Source organism: Dreissena polymorpha, chromosome 2 (genome assembly GCF_020536995.1).
Source record: "Dreissena polymorpha isolate Duluth1 chromosome 2, UMN_Dpol_1.0, whole genome shotgun sequence".
NCBI lineage: Eukaryota > Metazoa > Mollusca > Bivalvia > Myida > Dreissenidae > Dreissena > Dreissena polymorpha.
Genome location: NC_068356.1, coordinates 17,741,658 through 17,760,974, shown reverse-complemented (window position 1 = coordinate 17,760,974; position 19,317 = coordinate 17,741,658). Strand labels below are relative to the sequence as shown.

Sequence of the window (19,317 nt, the reverse complement as noted above, 5' to 3'; positions counted from 1 at the left end):
TCTATCTATTTGTGTCCCCCAACAAGAATAGCTCGCCATTCGGTTATACGCATTTTTTCCCGAAATAACTCGGATCACACGATACTATATTCGTAAAATATTCTGAACGTAGAGACGGAATTTGCCGAGTGTGTTCCGATGTATTTGAAATACAAACTGTTGCAACTCGGTATATTCCGTGACAGCGTCTGGAAATTTCCAAATGGATATTTATAAAGTACTAGTTCCACGCTCATATGTGCATGTCAATTCGCAAAATGCGAGAGCCGGGACCATGAAGCAAGATGCTCGCATATGTGAGAGGCCAATTGTCTTCAATGTAAACAGCATTGCAAAGCGAAAATAACGTTGATGTATAATTGTTTTCAGTTGATTTTGTTTTCAAAATATTGTTGTCTTCTTTCCAAAAGGTTATTTAACAACAAATTTTATTGTCTTTATATTTTGTATTGAGATTTACCTGATATGCTGAGGTTTCTCACCAAAGTATTACCTGGTACTGATACTATTATATTGAGAATATTGGCAAAACAAGGGACAAAATTGTCACAAAACCAGGTTTTCATTGTGAAAAAAAAATCTGATAAAGGGAGAAAACTCAAACTGAACTTTTGAAATGAACAAACAAAATTAACCCCCTTTGTAAGTTTGTTTTTTTTTTAAATCTATTTTTAGTCGTGGCGACCTTGACATTGGAGATATTGACGTGATTCTTTCGTGCGACACACCGTCCCATGATGGTGAACAAATGTGCCAAATGATTTTAAAATCTCACAATGAATGACATAGTTATGGCCAGGAAAAGCTCATTTATGGCCATTTTTGACCTTTGAACTCAAAGTGTGACATTGACCTTGGAGATATCGACGTAATTATTTCGCGTGACACACCGTCCAATGATGGTGAACAAATGTGCCAAATGATTTTAAAATCTGACAATGAACGACATAGTTATGGCCCCGACAAGCTTGTTCTGCCCGCCCGCCAGCCAGCCCGCCCGCCCGCATTCGCCAATCTAATAACCAGTTTTTTCCTTCGGAAAACCTGGTTAACAAATTTGTCGAAACTCAAATGATTGATCATCTATTAATTGAAGGTACCTCAGATGAGCAGGAGACTGCTGAACCTGATAATGTCGTAGACTTTGACGCAGAAACTCAACAAATCAATTATCAATACTGTAAAGACGACAAGAGTGATTACTGTTCAGATTTTCAGGAGGAAGGAGACAATGAGAAGAAGATAATCAATTATTTGAATTCTAATCTCTATTCCGATATCTGATAATATCTAGTAATATATAGTAACATACTTGTTTTATGATAGTACTAGATAGTACATACTTGATATATGTCATCATGATATAAATAAATACTATGTGTAACCGTCATTTCATTTTGTGTTTTCTCTCTTTTGTTTGGTCTGACAAACACCTGACAGAATTTGTCAATCTGTCAGACCGAATGTCTGACATCAAACTGGAAGTTTGGTATTGTCTGCTTCACTATGACCAGTTGCTTACCTCAACATGGTGGGAGTCGGGTATCTGTGGTAGATCCTGACCATGGTTCATCAGTACACGGTTGGGGTACTCCAGTAGCAGCTTAACAACTGTTGTGTGTCCACCCTTGGCAGCCTCTATCACCATTGTAGAGCCATCCTGTATACCAAAGACAAAAAGTTATATAGCTTGATGTAATCCATGTCTTTGATGTGATTCACATCCATAAATTTAAATATTTAATTCAATTTTTAATCTGCATAGTTGTTTCCTTGTACATTTCAACCCATGCTCACTTACGTCTGTTTCAAATAAAGACCTTAATTTTTACTACAGGGGGTAAATTCTTCTTAAAGATCAAGTATCTATATGGTATTCTAAAAATGAAAATTTAAGAGTTGCCCATTAAATCATTTTGTCAGATATGGAAATGTTGGAAAGATTTCACAGATTCCTGTGAAACATTCAATGTACATCACCAACTATACATCTTGGACAAATATTGCCTTAACAAGGACTGTTTGTAAAACATGCATGCCCCCATATGGGCTGTCAGTTGTAGTGGAAGCCATTGTGTGAATACGTTTTTTGTCACTGTGACCTTGACCTTTGACCTAGTGATCTGAAAATCAATAGGGGTCATCTGCCAGTAATGATAAATTGATCCAATTTAGCTGGATGGGAGAGTCCACTAGGCATAAATGGGTTAAAGTATTAGGAAAGAAAAATGCAATGATATTTGACTTTTGACCTTGAAGGATGACCTTGACCTTGTGTTTTCACCACTCAAAATGTGCAGCTCAGTGAGATACACATGCATGCCAAATATGACGTTGCTATCTTCAATATTGCAAAAGTTATCAAACTTTAACCAAGGTTAACGTTTTTGGACACACACACATACAATCAATGAAATATGGGCTGTCAGTTGTAGTGGCAGCCATTGTGTGAATACGTTTTTTGTCACTGTGACCTTGGCCTTTCACCAAGTGACCTGAAAATCAATAGGGGTCATCTGTCAGTCATGATCAATTTACCTATGAAGTTTCATGATCCTAGGCCTAAATATTCTTGAGTTATCATCAGGAAACCATTTTACTGTTTCGAGTCACTTTGACCTTAACCTTTGACCTAGTGACCTGAAAATTATTAGGGGTCATCTGCCAGTCATGATCAATGTACCTTTGAAGTTTCATCATCCTAGGCGTAAGCATTCTTGAGTTATCATCCGGAAACCATTTTACTATTTCGAGTCACTGTGACCTTGACCTTTGACCTAGTGACCTGAAAATCAATAGGGGTCATCTGCCAGTCATTATCAATGTACCTATGAAGTTTCATGATCATAGGCGTAAGCATTCTTGAGTTATCATTTGGAAACCATTTTACTGTTTTGAGTAACTGTGACTTTGACCTTTGACCTGAAAATCAATAGGGGTCATCTGCAAGTCATGATCAATGTTCCTATGAAGATTCATGATCCTCGGCGTAAGCATTCTTGAGTTATCATCTGGAAACCATTTTACTGTTTCGAGTCACTGTGACCTTGACCTTTCACCTATTGACCTGAAAATCAATAGGGGTTATCTGCCAGTCATGATCAATTTACCTATGAAGTTTCATGATCCTAGGCTTAAGCATTCTTGAGTTATCATCCGGAAACCGTTTTACTGTTTCGAGTCACTGTGACCTTGACCTTTGACCTAGTGACCTGAAAATCAATAGGGGTCATCTGCCAGTCATGATCAATTTACCTATGAAATTTTAAGATCCTAGGCATAAGCGTTATTGAGTTATCATCCGGAAACCATCTGGTGGACGGACCGACCGACGGACGAACCGACCGACATGTGCAAAACAATATACCCCCTCTTCTTCAAAGGGGGGCATAATAATATAATGAAGGTTTATTAGTAACCTTAAGTTTATGAGTTGGGTCAGCACCAAATGCCAGCAACAGCTCCACAACCGCATAATGCCCACCAGCGCAGGCCAGTGAAAGCACAGTGTGATCATTAGTGGTTGTCTGACGGTTCACATCAGCACCTACAACACGCATGTAAACAGATATACACTAGTGGTGTTCAGTGAGTTCTGAATGCTTCAATATTGAATGAACGCCAAGATATCACAGTATTATATAGTGTTAAACAGTGTCTTTTGTAACAAATGTAATCAATATGAATTACATTTTAAAGCAATGGTAATGTTAAACTTGTCAACATGAAAGGAATCTGTTAACTGGTACAAGTTACAGCATTAAAGAATATAAAATTATATGGATAGTTAAGAAATCCACAAAAATGCATTAGAAAAATACAGCCCAATGTAAGATCAAAAAAGAAAACGTCTAGTCAAACCGCTAGCTTTTCTTAGACTAAACAGCAGTCCTGTATCAGGTTAATGTTACCAGAGAATAATAAAGATCTCCAGAAGTTTTTTTAACATAGCTTAAGTAATTTTCTGACATGGCAGTGCCATTTGTTTGGTTTCCTATTATTTCTGTTACCATAGCAGCCAAAATTGTTGACTGAAAAAACCTGATACAACATTTTCAGACAATCAAAATTTACAGGCCAGACTGGCCAGCAAGAAGGAAAAAATTTACAGGCCAGTTATGAATTTCAAAGGCTTCAATTATATGTGTATTACCCAGGAGTGCATATGGCATGGCAAAGCAAGACGCTCCGTTAAAGTTTGTATCACTCTAAGAATTCATCAACCATGCAGTGTATTACTGACAGTTGTTACGAAATTATACACAAATTATATTTTTTTCTGGAAATATGAACCTGTTACCAGGAATAATGTTGTTGTGAAAATTTCAAAGGGTAACACTCTTTGGACGCAAAATTTTCTGCACAGTAAGTCTGACGATCAAACATTTCACCATCGTCGTTTAGAAATGTTTGCAGGCAATGTCCAAAGTGCATGGGCTTTCTCCAGGACCTTTGACCTTGATGGATAACCTTGACCTTGAATTTCCACCACTCAAAATGTGCAGCTTCGTGAGATACACATGCATGCCAAATATCAAGTTGCTATCTTCAACATCGAAAAAGTTATGGCCAATGTTAAAGTTTTCGGACGGACAGACGCCATATATTAGATATTTGACCTTGAAGGTTGACCTTCACCTTTCACCAATCCAAATGTGCAGCTCTGTGAGATGCACATGCATGTCAAATATCAAGTTGCTATCTCAGTTTGTTTTTTTCCTTCTTTGTGACCCGCCGAAAATCAGCCCTTTCCCCTCCGATTTTTTTATCCCCTCAGCTGGTAAATTTTCCCCTAGATTTCATTTTCCCCTCAATTTTTTTTTTTAAACCTATAAATATATAAGTAAACCTGATCCAGCGTAGAAAATAGAAAAATATTGCATAATTAAATTTTCTGTTTTCTTGAATTTGTTTTAAGAACAGTAAAATATGCTTTATTGATTATTGAAGACTTTGCTTATTTTCCCCCAAAATCCGGCGTTTTGTGTGATTTTTTCCCCCAAAATCCAGTGTTTCGCGCAATTTTTTTCCCCTAAAAAAAGGCCAGGCCCTTTCCCCAAAATCAGATAAAAAACCCTGTATCTTCAATATTGAAAAAGTTATGGCCATTTAAGTTTTCGGACAGACTGACATAAACACATACTGACATACTGACCAGGGCTCAACATTAACCTAAAAACCAACTTGCCCTGCCGGGCAAGTACTTTGAAAATCTACTTGCCCTGAACATAAAGCCACTTGCCCAAACATGAAAAATCACATTAACTGTAAACCTCATATTTTTTAATAAAAATCAAAATGATGAAGCACAAAACCTTTTTTATTTTTGCAAATTTAACAAAATGATTACAGCAATTAAAGTCTAATTCAAGTCAAAATTTAATGCTCTTTGTGCTCTTTAGCACTTGCCTGGGCGGACAACTAGATCATAAAATAACTTGCCCGGACCCAACTTTCACTTGCCAGGGGCAATAGGACAGCTGTTAATGTTGAGCCCTGCACTGACACACTGATGGACAGTTCAACTGCTATATGCCAACCTACCAGGGGCATAAAAACCTAAAATCATTGTACATATTACTCATATGACCCTCCATCCATTTGCTGATTTTTTTCTTCCTAGGATACATACTTTTTTAGTTCATGCAGAATCCAGACACAGACAAACAGACAGACAGGCAAGGGGTAAACGTTCAGTTCAAATAGCCAAGAACATAATCATTCTTGTGTGCACTGACCTCTGCTAATGAGGAACTGCACAGTACACAGGTGTCCTGCCCTGGCTGCCTTCATCAGGGGTGTACGACCTCCCTCCGACTCGTGCTCCTACAAACACACATTGAGACACATATGATGGGTCTATTTTCTTTGACAGGGGTATTACTAGCCATTTTGGGAAAAGGAGACTGGTCAAATAGGGATTTTTTAATGGCAACTTTGATGCTTACAAGATTCCAAAGAAATCTTACCAGTACTGCGCCATGCTGTAAGAGAACATCTGCAACATCTGTGTGACCATTTTCACAGGCATATGTTAGCGCGGTATCATTCGTACCAGTTGTAGCATTCACATTGGCTTCTGAAAGAAAATTTATGATACCCTGTAACAGTCAAAACGTGAGGCCTGTTATAAATGATTTTCCTTTTTTGACAATGATACGTAAATGATTTTTTATTATCTAGTTAATTTTTTAACAACTAGTGAAATGTTCTTGGGAAATTGTCTAAATTATTACAACAAGAAACCGTTGGAGACGGGTGATGCTCCCCAAAGGTGTTTTTTGTCACAATATTGCACTATATATTCAGATAAAAGGAAACGTCTAGTAGTTGGGGGGACAAGAATTGCACTATATGTACAGTTAATGGAAAATTTCAAAGGGCCATAACTCTGTGAAAAATCATTCGACCAGAACCAGCTGATAATATGCACATCTCCTCATGGTAGTGAAGCTTCCCATAAAGTTTCATTGAATTCCAGTCATTAGTTGCTGAGTAATAGCCCGGTCAAAAATTGTGCACGGACGGACACATTTTTTGGGGGAGCATAAAAAGCATGTGTAAATCTGACATAAATCATCTTTTGACAATCAAAGAATTGTGACATTTTGGCAAATCAGATTGATCAAAGAATAATGTACAAAACCAATAACCTGTTAAAAACAGTTGTCAGTTCTATCTAAACATTTATAACTATGATATTAAAAACAACAAATATAAACAAGATGTGTTTGTGAAACACAATGTCCCCCTATATGATGTTTGACATTGTAGGATGACTTTGACCTTGTGAAGGATGACCTTGACCTTTCACCACTCAAAATGTGCAGCTCCATGAGATACACATGCATGCCAAATATCAAGTTGCTATCTTCAATATTGCAAAAGTATTCATAAAATAAGCGATTTGGGCCACATATATTTGACCTCTGACCTTGAAGGATGACCTTGACCTTGACCTTTCACCACTTAAAATGAGCAGCTCCATGAGATGCACATGCATGCCAAATATCAAGTTGCTATCTTCAATATTGCAAAAGTATTCATAAAATGAGCGATTTTGGTCACATATAATTGACCTCTGACCTTGAAGGATGACCTTGACCTTGACCTTTCACCACTCAAAATGTGCAGCTCCATGAGATACACATGCATGCCAAATATCAAGTTGCTATCTTCAATATTGCAAAAGTATTCATAAAATGAGCGATTTTGGCCACATATATTTGACCTCTGACCTTGAAGGATGACCTTGACCTTGACCTTTCACCACTCAAAATGTGCAGCTTCATGAGATACACATGCATGCCAAATATGAAGTTGCTATCTTCAATATAGCAAAAGTTATTGCAAAATGTTAAAGTTGGCGCAAACAGACAGACCAACAGACCAACAGACAGACAGGGCAAAAACAATATGTCCCCCACTACTATAGTGGGGGACATAAAAAATACTGAAAATTAAATCAATACTTTTACTTAAATTATAAGTGTTTATTAACAGACTATAATTGTGGTGAAGATAACTAAGTTAATAACTGCGTGCTAAGATCAATCTCCAACAAATACCGACTGCATAATAAGTATGTTGTTTTTTCTCCAATAAATTGATTGAACAATAAATTCCAACTGTTATGAATGGCTAAATGCCCTGTCAAGTTACTTCTACTGATCCCTCATTTTGGAGCATGAATTGAAATAAGTTGAAATTATTTCAAGCCACAAGACCAGAACTTACTGTATTTGAGGAGGTATTTGACCAGCTCGAGATGTCCCTCCTGTGCAGCCTCCATGAGGGGTGTGGAGCAACCCAGCTCAATGTCCGCCCCTGCTGATATCAGGAAGTCTGCCACGTCCAGGAACCCCCCACAGCAGGCCAGAGTCAGCGCTGTCTCTTGGGTCTCCTCTGTCTGGGCATTGATGTCCGCATCTGGCAATCACACACATGAGCAAGTGTCGTCCCGGAATAGCCTGTACAGTCCGCTCAGGCTAATCAGGGACGACGGTTCCCGATTTTATGGCATGTATATAATTTGCAGTATGTTTAACCTTTTAACACTCAGATACACACTTTTAATGTGTTTGTGGTCCCATAGACAATCAAATCAAATTTATTTTTTTTTTATTATAAAAGATTGAAGTTTTTAAGGGTTGATTTCCAACCATATGAGCAACAAAGAGCATAAAAACCTTTATGCTCATTGCTGGCTACATATAACCATTTCACTATGCTTCTGATTGGGAACAGGGTCAAGAGATGAATAATACTGTTGAATGTGTAATAATAGTGTTAAAAGCCTGCCAAGTAATTATTAGCAAGTATTAAAACAAAATAAGTCTATCAATTAATGACAAGCCATATGGACGGCTCAGTACATTTTGAGCCCAATATCATTTTATGTTCGATTTCATAAGCACATCAATGGAGAAAAAGAAAGTATTTATATGAATTGCTATGAAAAAAATAACTTCATGTTCATTATTCAACATAATAGGCTTTTGCAAGACATATTTAGTGAAACTAATTATATAAATTTATTTTAAAGAAATAACAACACAATATTTTTATAAATGAAATTGAATTGCATACCATGAGCTAAAAGCAGAGCCACCATCTCCTCATGTCCTTCACGTGCAGCCTCCATGAGTGGTGTGTAACCCTCATCATTGACCTCCTCGAGGTTAGCTCCCCTTTCAATAAGCAGGTTAGCCAGCTCCACATGACCCCCGCAGGCCGCCAGGGTGAGCGGGGACTCAAAGCTGTCTGCTGGCATGTTCACCTACATGGGCATGCAACCATGTTGATATTGCATTTATTTTTCATGTCAGAAGTATTAGAAGAATGCAATATCTTGTTTACGACCATTAATTAAATTTCTTAAGACATTTCTGAATATATTCAACAACATTTTGTGGCCCCACCAAAACACATCATGTAAAAATGAAACAAGTAGTCCCATATGCACACTAAAGTGATTAAATCTTAAAAGTTGCCTGCTGCTTTGTGTGACAAGCTGGCTGAAGCAGTATGAGGTTCTATTAATGAATGTCCCACTGCCTTGTAACACACTGACAGGTGTGTCTCACCTGTGCGCCACTGTCCAGCAGGAGGCGTGCCACCTCTACATGTCCATCCATAGAGGCTTCCATAAGTGCCGTGTGCATCTCATCTGTCTTGTGCTCCTGGTCAGCACCAGCCTCTAACAGGAACTTCACCATCTCCAGGTGGCCTGCAGACAACACAAGGGGACTCTAGCACTTCAGGTTTGTTATGAGCTTAATAATTATGGTCATTCCAAGAAATAAGTAGGAGATACCAAGAAGGTTATCTCTTTTCAAAGGTAAATGACTGTAGGTCTCGCAACAGTTAACCAGATAATCATTTGTTACTCTTAACTGGTTTATAAACAAGAGGTCCAAGATGGCCCTAGTTCACTCACCTTTTATTAGCCAGGTCTTGTTGATTGCTTAGTTGAAAATTTAGTACACTAGAGCCTATTAGATTGGTTCTCTTCTGTTTACTTTTGCCATGCAGGGCTAGCGCTGGCCCAAAATATCTTTGAGCCACCCAGATCTAGGGGGGTCCGGGGGCACATGCCCCCCCCCCCCCCCCCCCCCCCCCCCCCGGAAATTTTTTTGGATCCTAGATTATCTGTGGTGCGTTTTGGGCCTATTGCCAACCAGTTTTTGTTTGTTTAAAATAACAATATATACAGGCACATGTCACATCTCATAATATACATCACACCACAATTTTCATAGTTATAGAGATATTTTCATACAGGACATTTTTAACAACATGATGAATGGCATGTAAAATACAAGCATACATTTCATTCACAAAATACATTGCAAACAAATCCTGCTATACACAGAGAACAAAGTCATGACATGTATCATTATTATATCATTATTATTATGCGCTGTTTTTTACAAGGCTACAGTTTGTAGATCACTTTAAAGTCAACATCTTTGCAGTCTTTTCCTTCAATTGAGATTTTCATGAGATGTTCCAAATTTTGTAGAGATATGAATTACTGTTCCTATGTGTTACAAATTCGTAACTTTAATTAAACTTTAATTGCAATTAAACCGCGCGTGTTGTTCACGTTTTCCTTTGATTAAAATACGCCGCTGTTAGTTAGCATAGTGTGTGAGTAAAACGATCAAATTAATTAATAATCACCTTTTCATCGGCAGAAAGTTGTAACATCAACGACATAGAACTAATTATTTAATTATCACTCTTTAATTTAGATCGATAGTCAGCTTGGAAATAATTAATATATGGTCACGCTTATTTTCATTTTTAATCTTATAATACGACATTTGCGACCGGCCGCTATTTTGTTTGCAGACGACAATATTAACTGTGTATTCAAAGCTCCACCCATTTTTACGTTTCATTCAACAACGTCATTTCATGTGTAAGCGAACTCAGTTTTGATTGGCCAGCTACCATGTGCACTTCAATAACAATAAGGTCAAGCGATGTCTCGATACAGGTGCAGACCGGTTTTCGTTCACTGTTCAAACTGCGAATACTTTCATCGAAACAAAGAGAAAAATATAGAAAACCAGTTTCGGGGTAAAATGGCGGCGGTTTTCAATGAAATTTTACGAGATTTTAGCATTTTCGCAAATCGGATTTTTCTTGAGCCAAATTCTCAATATTTTCGCAAATGGCTCAAGTGGCGAACGACAGCGCGAGCCCTGCCATGTAAACATATGATTAATTCTGATTGAGTACTGTCTATTTGCATGTTTTTTTTTGCAATACAAACATTTGCAAGTAAAGCTAATTCTACATGTGTTTACAAGGTTTCTGTAAGATTTGGACCTTATGACCAAGATTTGACCCCACATGACCCAATGTCAAACTTTGCCTAGATATCATCAAGAAAAACATCCTGGTCAAGTATCATCATGATTGGAACAAAACTATGGCCTCTAGTGTGTTTACAATGTTTTTGTAAGATTAGACCCCATAACCTAGATTTTTCCCCACATTACCAAATGTCAAACTTGACCTAGATATTGTCCAGAAAAACATCCTGGTCAAGTTTCATCATTATTGAACCAAAACTCTGGCATATGGAGTGTTTGAGGTTTTTGTAAGATTTGACCTGGTGACCTATATTTTTACCCCTCATGACCAAACATCAAACTTTGCTTACAAAAATAAACATTATGACCAAGATTCATGAGTGTTTACACGTATTTTGTATAATATAATGAAAATTTTGACAATCTAAGGGCAATAATTCTGGCATATATGATGCGATTTTGCTAATTATCAAACTTGACTGTGTTCTTGTAGCCATATAGCTTCTCAGCAACTTTGATAAAGAATGCTTAAGAAATGTGAATGCTAGAGTGTTTACAAACCAAATGTTGACGGATGGACGGAAGACTGAGAAAGACCAATCCTAAAACCTTACTTGAGCAATCGGTGGGTTTTGATTTCTATTATGACGACTTTTGAGCAAAACATTCTAAAGAACTGTGTAAAGCATGTCTGATCATTAATGAAATCAGTTGTTATTTATGACGCAAGTAAACTTGACAGACTGCTATATTATGCATATTGGCTTAATATTCTTCATTTACAAAATTACATAACTGGTTAATTGTTATAAATTATAAGGAATAATATGAGAATACATGGTAAATTGTACCATCAGTGTCAAATATTCTGGTACACAATACAACAAACAAACTTGTAAATATTGTGTATATTATTTTGGCCCAACATATGAATATGCTTTTTTATCATTCAAAAATAAGTATTCCTACTTATTAAACACAGACGTTGCTAATTGATGACATCACCAAAATTATAACAATGATCTTAAACTACCTTTGTAGCATGCAAGTGTAAGGGCACTCTCCTTGAACTCATTGGAATGGGTGTTGATGCCTGCACCGTTGTTGAGCAGTATGGCTGCCACGCCCACATGCCCAGCACTGGCGGCCTCCATGAGGGGTGTGTGACCATTCTCATTGTGTTGCTCCACATTGGCCCCTGCCTCTATCAGCACTTGAACAACGTCTTCATAGCCACCACAGGCCGCATAGTGCAGGGGAGTGTTACCTGCATAATGATACAGTGTGACTTGTCAATGACACTAACCAATTAGAAAATTTTAATATGGAAATTCTGACCTTCATAGAAATTATTACTTCAGTATTTTTTTAACATTTAGAACGTTTTGGTTCTGAAGTCACTTACAATATTTACATAAATTCAAATATTTCTTATTGCTCAGTCACAGCATTCCAAATAACAAGTGCAAAGAAATTAAATATAGCATTGTTTACTTCACAGTTACTGTATGAAATAAAATCATTATTCAATTTACAGACAAGTAGGCCTAGATGGTGGTCATAGCAGATTTTACTATTTCCACAATCCGCAATTAATGTTTTACAGTACAAGAGCACTGACCAGCCGAGGACTGTGCATTGACATCTGCTGAGTGGATGATGAGCAGGCGAACAATGTCCACATATCCCCCACTGGCAGCCTCCATGAGAGGGGTGCAGTCTCCCTTGATGCCCCGGTCTTCCACATTGGCCTTCATTGCCAACAACACCTATGCAGACGAAAAACACTTATTAAAACAATTATACAATTGTAAATCCTTAAACATTATTATGAAGGCAGGAAAAAAGCTCAAACCCAGGACATCTAGAAGCAAACAAGAGATGTGTTCGTAAGAAAAACAATGCCCCCTATTGTGCCGCTTTGAAAAAAAATATATAAAAAATGACCTTTGACCTTGAAGGATGACCTTGACCTTGAACTTCCATCACTCAAAATGTGCAGCTTCACAAGAACGCCGCTTTGAAAAAAAAATTATTGTTTTTTTTTACCTTTGACCTTGAAGGATGACCTTGACCTTGAAGGATGACCTTCACCTTTAACTTCCACCACTCAAAATGTGCAGCTTCATGAGAACGCCCCTTTGAATATTTTTTTGACCTTTGACCTTGAAGTATGACCTTGACCTTGAAGGATGACCTTGACCTTGAAGGATGACCTTGATCTTGAACTTCCACCACTCAAAATGTGTAGCTTCATTAGAACGCCGCTTTGAAATTTATAGTGATTTTCCCAGGCCATTTTAGCATGGCGAAAAGCCACGCCGCCCTCCCAGATCGCCACTCTGCCCTTTTCAAGAGCAAATTTCACCACGGGCCCTTCTGTTCAAAGGCAAATTTCGCCACGCGCCCTTATTGATAACATCTATATTGCCTTATGATCTAACTTGGTCTGCAAAATCAGCTTCCTTGATTGTCTGTGACGCTCCGACTGTGCTTGATTTACTCGAGAGACGTCAACGTCTAATCGACTATATTAATTGATCAGATTTAATCTATTACAGTGCTCGATTTATAGGTAACTTATAGGTCTTACTGACTGCTCCAAAGCTGTGAATTAGTCATGCGTGAATAACCCCGTGTCAGTATCAATCGAATGCCGGAGGCTATGTTATACCAAGCGCACATTTCGGTCGGCAATGTGTACTCCTTCGCGATAAAATCATAACTTCGGAGACTTTAATGAAAAACTCGATGTTATTCTCATGGCAATTGTGCATTGCATGCATTACACTGTAACTCCAATATAGTGCGGTCCGTTATAACGCTGTGTCCAATATAACGCGGGGGGGTGCTTGGATCCCGTTTTTTCCCCAACCTTCCATTTCTGATTCAAATCCATGTTATGCAACTTCATGTATTTTCAGAAAATTCAAAGAAGCCGGATATCACAGCTTGATTGCTTTATCCGTCCGTGTAACTGATTTTAATCCATTATGGGTTTAACGACACTCAACAGCTAATTGGTGTTAATCTGTTGTTTAATGTCAATAAAGGTGTGAAAACTCGCCAGTCAGTGTTTATTACATGTATTCCCTATACGCGGTTCGTTGCGCTAGTTTCGATTAGGAACGTGCAAGCGGGATAATTATAAAATTAAAGTTATTCAAAACGATAAAAACATTCTTACATTGATATGATTGCAGTTTGACTCTTTAAAAAACGAGCGGCTGTAAAATATACTGCGCACAGTATAAAACAAGTTTTTCTGTCATTTCATTATCATTTTAATATTTAGTCATTTAATTCATTTCGTGTATGAGAAATTAATTAAATAATCCAGACGATTTATTTACATGCTAAAGCACTGTAATTGTTAACAGAGATTTACTTTTGCCCAGTATCAGAAAGTCCCCGAAAATCACGTTTTTTGCATGAAGTCGAATGACGCTATTTGTATATGTATCGTATTGCATTCGATCTAAATTTAGATTCGCTTTTTCCAATGAAAGCTCTGCCCCATAATGCACTGTTCTCTTAACACTTCTGAAAAATGGCGCATGCATATTGCAGTGTTTACAAAATTCGTAAACATATTTACCGTCATAAATGTTGAATAAAATAAAAGCGGTATGTATAATGTTATCGATACGATGCGGTTTATATGCATGTATTTTCGGATGACAACACAGCTTACACTTTACAGGACCTATATTATAGGCTATACTATTGATGTCGTTATATCCCCTGCAATAAATGAGTTCAAAACTTATAACGCGGATCCGTTTATAACGCTGTTGCGTGGCTTGGACCCCGTCATCCGCGTTATATTGGAGTTACAGTGTATTCAGTTATATCAAAACATATATTTTTACGCATAATTACAATTAAAATCACAAACAAATTTATCGTTTTCGTCTTTAAGATGATTAGATCTAATTATTGAAATAATTACTGAGACATATACTAGTTTAACAAAATGCGAATCGCATATACGATTTTAACGTTGCTATGCGCATCTGTAGCTTACATCATTTGACGTTTTATCAACATGGCGGACTATACAGAATTTAATTGTGACTCGGCAAAGATGGCAAATAACGTCGTAAACGATCGGATTAACGATGGAGATTATACATTAAAAAGGGATTAATGAAATGTCTGTGATAATCAACGATGCATAAAAATGTTTTAGATAGCAACAACGTTATTTATTTATTTGTAATCTACTCGGTGGATGTATGTCACGGAAACGAGTGTTTGCATATTGTTAGCGATCAATTTACTCGCAATGTTATTTTAAATATCTGTCAAGATTATTGTTAGAAATTGGGATAAGACAAACATGGTTTCATTTATATGTTAGTGGACCTGTGTATAATCAGATTCATATGCATATATTGCTTTATTATGTTTGTCGTGCTGTACAGTTTATTGAAACAGCATGGAACTTAATGTACATTGCAAGGTAAATATATTAATATAAATCATAGTAAGTAAAATACATCTATTACCATTAAATGTGCTTGTTTATATGTTATTTTTTCCACAACTGCTTCTGATGCGATTACATGTTTCCCCGTAATTCAATATTCAGGGAAAGTTTTTGCCCTTTTTTGCCTAAACAGCGCGCTAAAATGCCCTTTTTATAAGTAATGCGCCATGCCCCTTTGCCCTCCTGGGAAAAACACTAATTTATATATATTTTTGACCTTGAACTTCCACCACTCCAAATGTGCAGCTTCATGAGATACACATGCATGCCAAATATCAAGTTGTTATCTTCAATATTGAAAAAATTATGGCCAATGTTAGTTTTCAGACGGACAGACGCCATATATTTGACATTTGATCTTGAAGGATGACCTTGACCATCACCTTTCACCACTCAAAATGTTCAGCTCCATGAGATACACATGCATGCCAAATATCAAGTTGCTATCTACAATAGTGAAAAAGTTATGGCCAATGTTTAAGTTTTTTTCGGACGGACGGACAGACCGACATACACACATACTGACTGACGGACAGTTCAACTGCTATATGCCACCCTAGCGGGGGCATAAAAATTAACGTGCTACCATTGAACCACTCCAGCAAATTTAAGCTGGAATTTTAAACGCTCTGTAAGTAACTCACATGTTTGTCGAATATGATCAATAAGCATTATTTTACACACTACAATTAAATATTATGAATTAACAAAAAACTTTTTCCCTTTCATTACGGAAGTAATTTATAATTTTCTATGTCTTAAGATAATTCGTACAGCCGTTTATGAATCTATGAAAATTTTAATATTATTGAATAGTTATAATAACACTAGGTAGCAACATTTAAAATGATTTTTGAACACTGAAAGCCGAATTATACAGAAATGCAAACCTGAGCAAGTTCATAGTATCCGGCTGAGCAGGCCAGGGAGAGTAGACTGTCCCCCTCCTCTGTGGTCTCATGCACGCTGCCACCTTCGCGCAGCAGCTTGCGCACTGTGGGCACATCACCATCACTGCACGCCTCCGCTAGTGACCGCTGACTGTGGACGCAGTAAAACAAAGAATTAGTGACTGAAGGAAAAACCTCTGGAGATCAGATTTGTTATTCCAGATCCCATACAAATTCTACTTACATAATATATTTCCCCCACACATCTTCAGGGCCATTGCTATATTTTAATGTAATAATCAAAGGTTAATAGCATGATACCAGCTGGCAACATGGGTATAAAAGAAATCAAGAGGGCCTGAAAGGCCCAAAGTCGCTCACCTGAGATAACAAAATATTATTGGGACAAATCTTCTGACCAAGTTTCACGAAGATCAGAAAATAAATGTGACCTCTAGAGTGTTAACATCCAAGATATCATTAAGACAAATCTTCTGACCACATTTCATGAAGATTGGACAATAATTGTGGCCTCAAGTGTGTTTTACTATAGCCATATAAGGAAAAATGCCCCGCCCCTGGTGGCCATGTTTTGAAAGCAACCAAAACCATTTTCAAACTCATCCAAGATATTATTGGGACAAATTTTCTGACCAAATTTCATGATGATCGGAAAATAAATGTGACCTCTACAGTGTTAACAAGGTTTTACTATGGCCATATAAGGAAAATAGCCCCGCCCCCGTGGTGGCCATGTTTTTCAACCAACCGGCATCATTTTTTAACTCGTCCAAGATATTATTGGGATGAATCTTCTGACCAAGTTTCATGAAGATTGGACAATAAATGTGGCCTCAAGAGTGTCAACAAGATTTTACTATAGCCTTATTTAGCCATATAAGAACAAGGGACAAAATTGTCACAAAACCAGGTTTTCATTGTGAAAAAAAAATCTGATAAAGGGAGAAAACTCAAACTGAACTTTTGAAATGAACAAACAAAATTAACCCCCTTTGTAAGTTTGTTTTTAAAAAAAATTTATTTTTAGTCGTGGCGACCTTGACATTGGAGATATTGAAGTGATTCTTTCGTGCGACACACCGTCCCATGATGGTGAACAAATGTGCCAAATGATTTTAAAATCTCACAATGAATGACATAGTTATGGCCAGGACAAGCTCATTTATGGCCATTTTTGACCTTTGAACTCAAAGTGTGACCTTGACCTTGGAGATATCGACCTAATTATTTCGCGCGACACACCTTCCAATGATGGTGAACAAATGTGCCAAATGATTTTAAAATCTGACAATGAACGACATAGTTATGGCCCGGACAAGCTTGTTCCCCCCGCCCGCCAGCCCATCCCAGCCAGCCGGCCCGCATTCGCCAATCTAATAACCAGTTTTTTCCTTCGGAAAACCTGGTTAAAAACCTGGTTAAAAATGCCCCGCCCCTTGACAGACATGTTTTTCAAGCAAACGTAACCATTTTCGAACTCATCCAAAATATCATTAAGACAAATCTTCTGATCATATTTCATTAAGATTGGACAATAAATGTGACTTCTAGAGTGTTAACAAGGTTTTACTATATATAGCCATATAAGGAAAAATGCTCCGCCCCCTTGCGGCCATGTTTTTAAACCAATCGGCATCATTTTCACACTCGTCCAAGATATTATTGGGATGAATCTTCTGACCAAGTTTCATGAAGATTGGACAATAAATGTGGCCCCTAGAGTGTTAACAAGATTTTACTAGCCATATAAGGAAAAATGCCCCGCCACTTGGAAGCCATGTTTTTCAAGCAACGGTTACCATTTTTGAACTCATCCAGATACCTGTGGGACAAATCTTCTGAGCAAGTTTCATGAAGATTGCAAAATAAATGTGGCCTCTAGAGTGTTAACAAGGTTTTACTATAGCCATATAAGGAAAAATGCCCCGCCCCCTGGCGGCCATGTTTTTCAACCAACCGGCATCAATTTCGAACTCATCCAAGATATTATTGGGATGAATCTTCTGACCAAGTTTTATGAAGATCAGACAATAAATGTGGCCTCTAGAGTGTTAACAAGATTTTACTATAGCCATATAAAGCCATATAAGGAAAAATACTCCGCCCCTTGGCAGCCATGTTTTTCAAGCAAACGTAACCATTTTCGAACTCATCCAAGATATCATTAAAACCAATCTTCTGACCAAATTTCATGAAGATTGGAAAATAAATGTGGCCTCTAGAGAGTTAACAAGGCAAATGTTGACGCCGCACAACGCACAACGAACGACGGACAAAAAGCGATCACATAAGCTCACCATGAGCACGTTGTGCTCAGGTGAGCTAAAAAACAAGAGATGTTTAGTCAGAAACACAATGCCCCCTAATGCGCCGCTTTTTTTTTTACCTTTGACCTTGAAGGATGACCTTGACCTTTCACCACTCAATATGTGCAGCTCCATGAGATACACATGCATGCCAAATATGAAGTTGCTATGTTCAATATTTCAAAAGTTATTGCAAAACTTTACTGTAATATTAAAGTTTTGGTTTTGTTGTTTTTTTTACCTTTGACCATGAAGAATGACCTTGACCTTTCACCACTCAAAATGTGCAGCTCCATGAGATACACATGCATGCCAAATATGAAGTTGCTATGTTAAATATTTCAAAAGTTATTGCAAAACTTTACTGTAATATTAAAGTTTTGGGACAGAATGACAGACAGACAGGCCACAAACAATTTACCCCGATCTATTGATCCGGGGGCATAAACAAAAAATTTTTTTTGGAGAGGGAAATTTTTAGCAGAAATAGGGGGAAAAAGTACACTTTTTTCATGGGGGCAGCCGCCAATATTCGGCAGTAAAAAGTCCAAATCGAGGGCCCTGAGCTTAAACAGCGAATTTTATAACTTAAATCTGTTAATTTTGAACAGATGTGAAAACTCGAAGTAAAATCTCTAATGCTTGGCAATTGACATTTAGCTATTAATATATTATCAACACTACTTAGTATAATCAACAACAAAGAATTCAAATATTGACAAAGGTTTTCAATGACCAGACATGGCACCTTATGGCCAACAACTTCAGCTGCACATCTACAA

General features: G+C 37.5%; 1 protein-coding gene across 5 annotated transcripts in view; it reads right to left on the bottom strand.

The window, feature by feature from the left end:
• LOC127866047 (ankyrin repeat domain-containing protein 17-like) overlaps window positions 1-19,317 on the bottom strand; it is a 60,016-nt gene that overhangs the window by 30,364 nt on the left and 10,335 nt on the right. For all 5 annotated transcript variants that reach the window (XM_052406298.1, XM_052406304.1, XM_052406303.1 and 2 more), the window contains exons 4-13: window positions 16,209-16,359; window positions 12,448-12,595; window positions 11,860-12,093; window positions 9,087-9,229; window positions 8,590-8,779; window positions 7,738-7,929; window positions 5,970-6,079; window positions 5,739-5,826; window positions 3,420-3,547; window positions 1,523-1,660 (exon numbers count right to left, since the gene is read on the bottom strand). In XM_052406298.1, coding sequence (XP_052262258.1) covers window positions 1,523-1,660; window positions 3,420-3,547; window positions 5,739-5,826; window positions 5,970-6,079; window positions 7,738-7,929; window positions 8,590-8,779; window positions 9,087-9,229; window positions 11,860-12,093; window positions 12,448-12,595; window positions 16,209-16,359 — 1,522 coding nt within the window. The remainder of the gene's footprint in view (window positions 1-1,522; window positions 1,661-3,419; window positions 3,548-5,738; window positions 5,827-5,969; window positions 6,080-7,737; window positions 7,930-8,589; window positions 8,780-9,086; window positions 9,230-11,859; window positions 12,094-12,447; window positions 12,596-16,208; window positions 16,360-19,317) is intronic.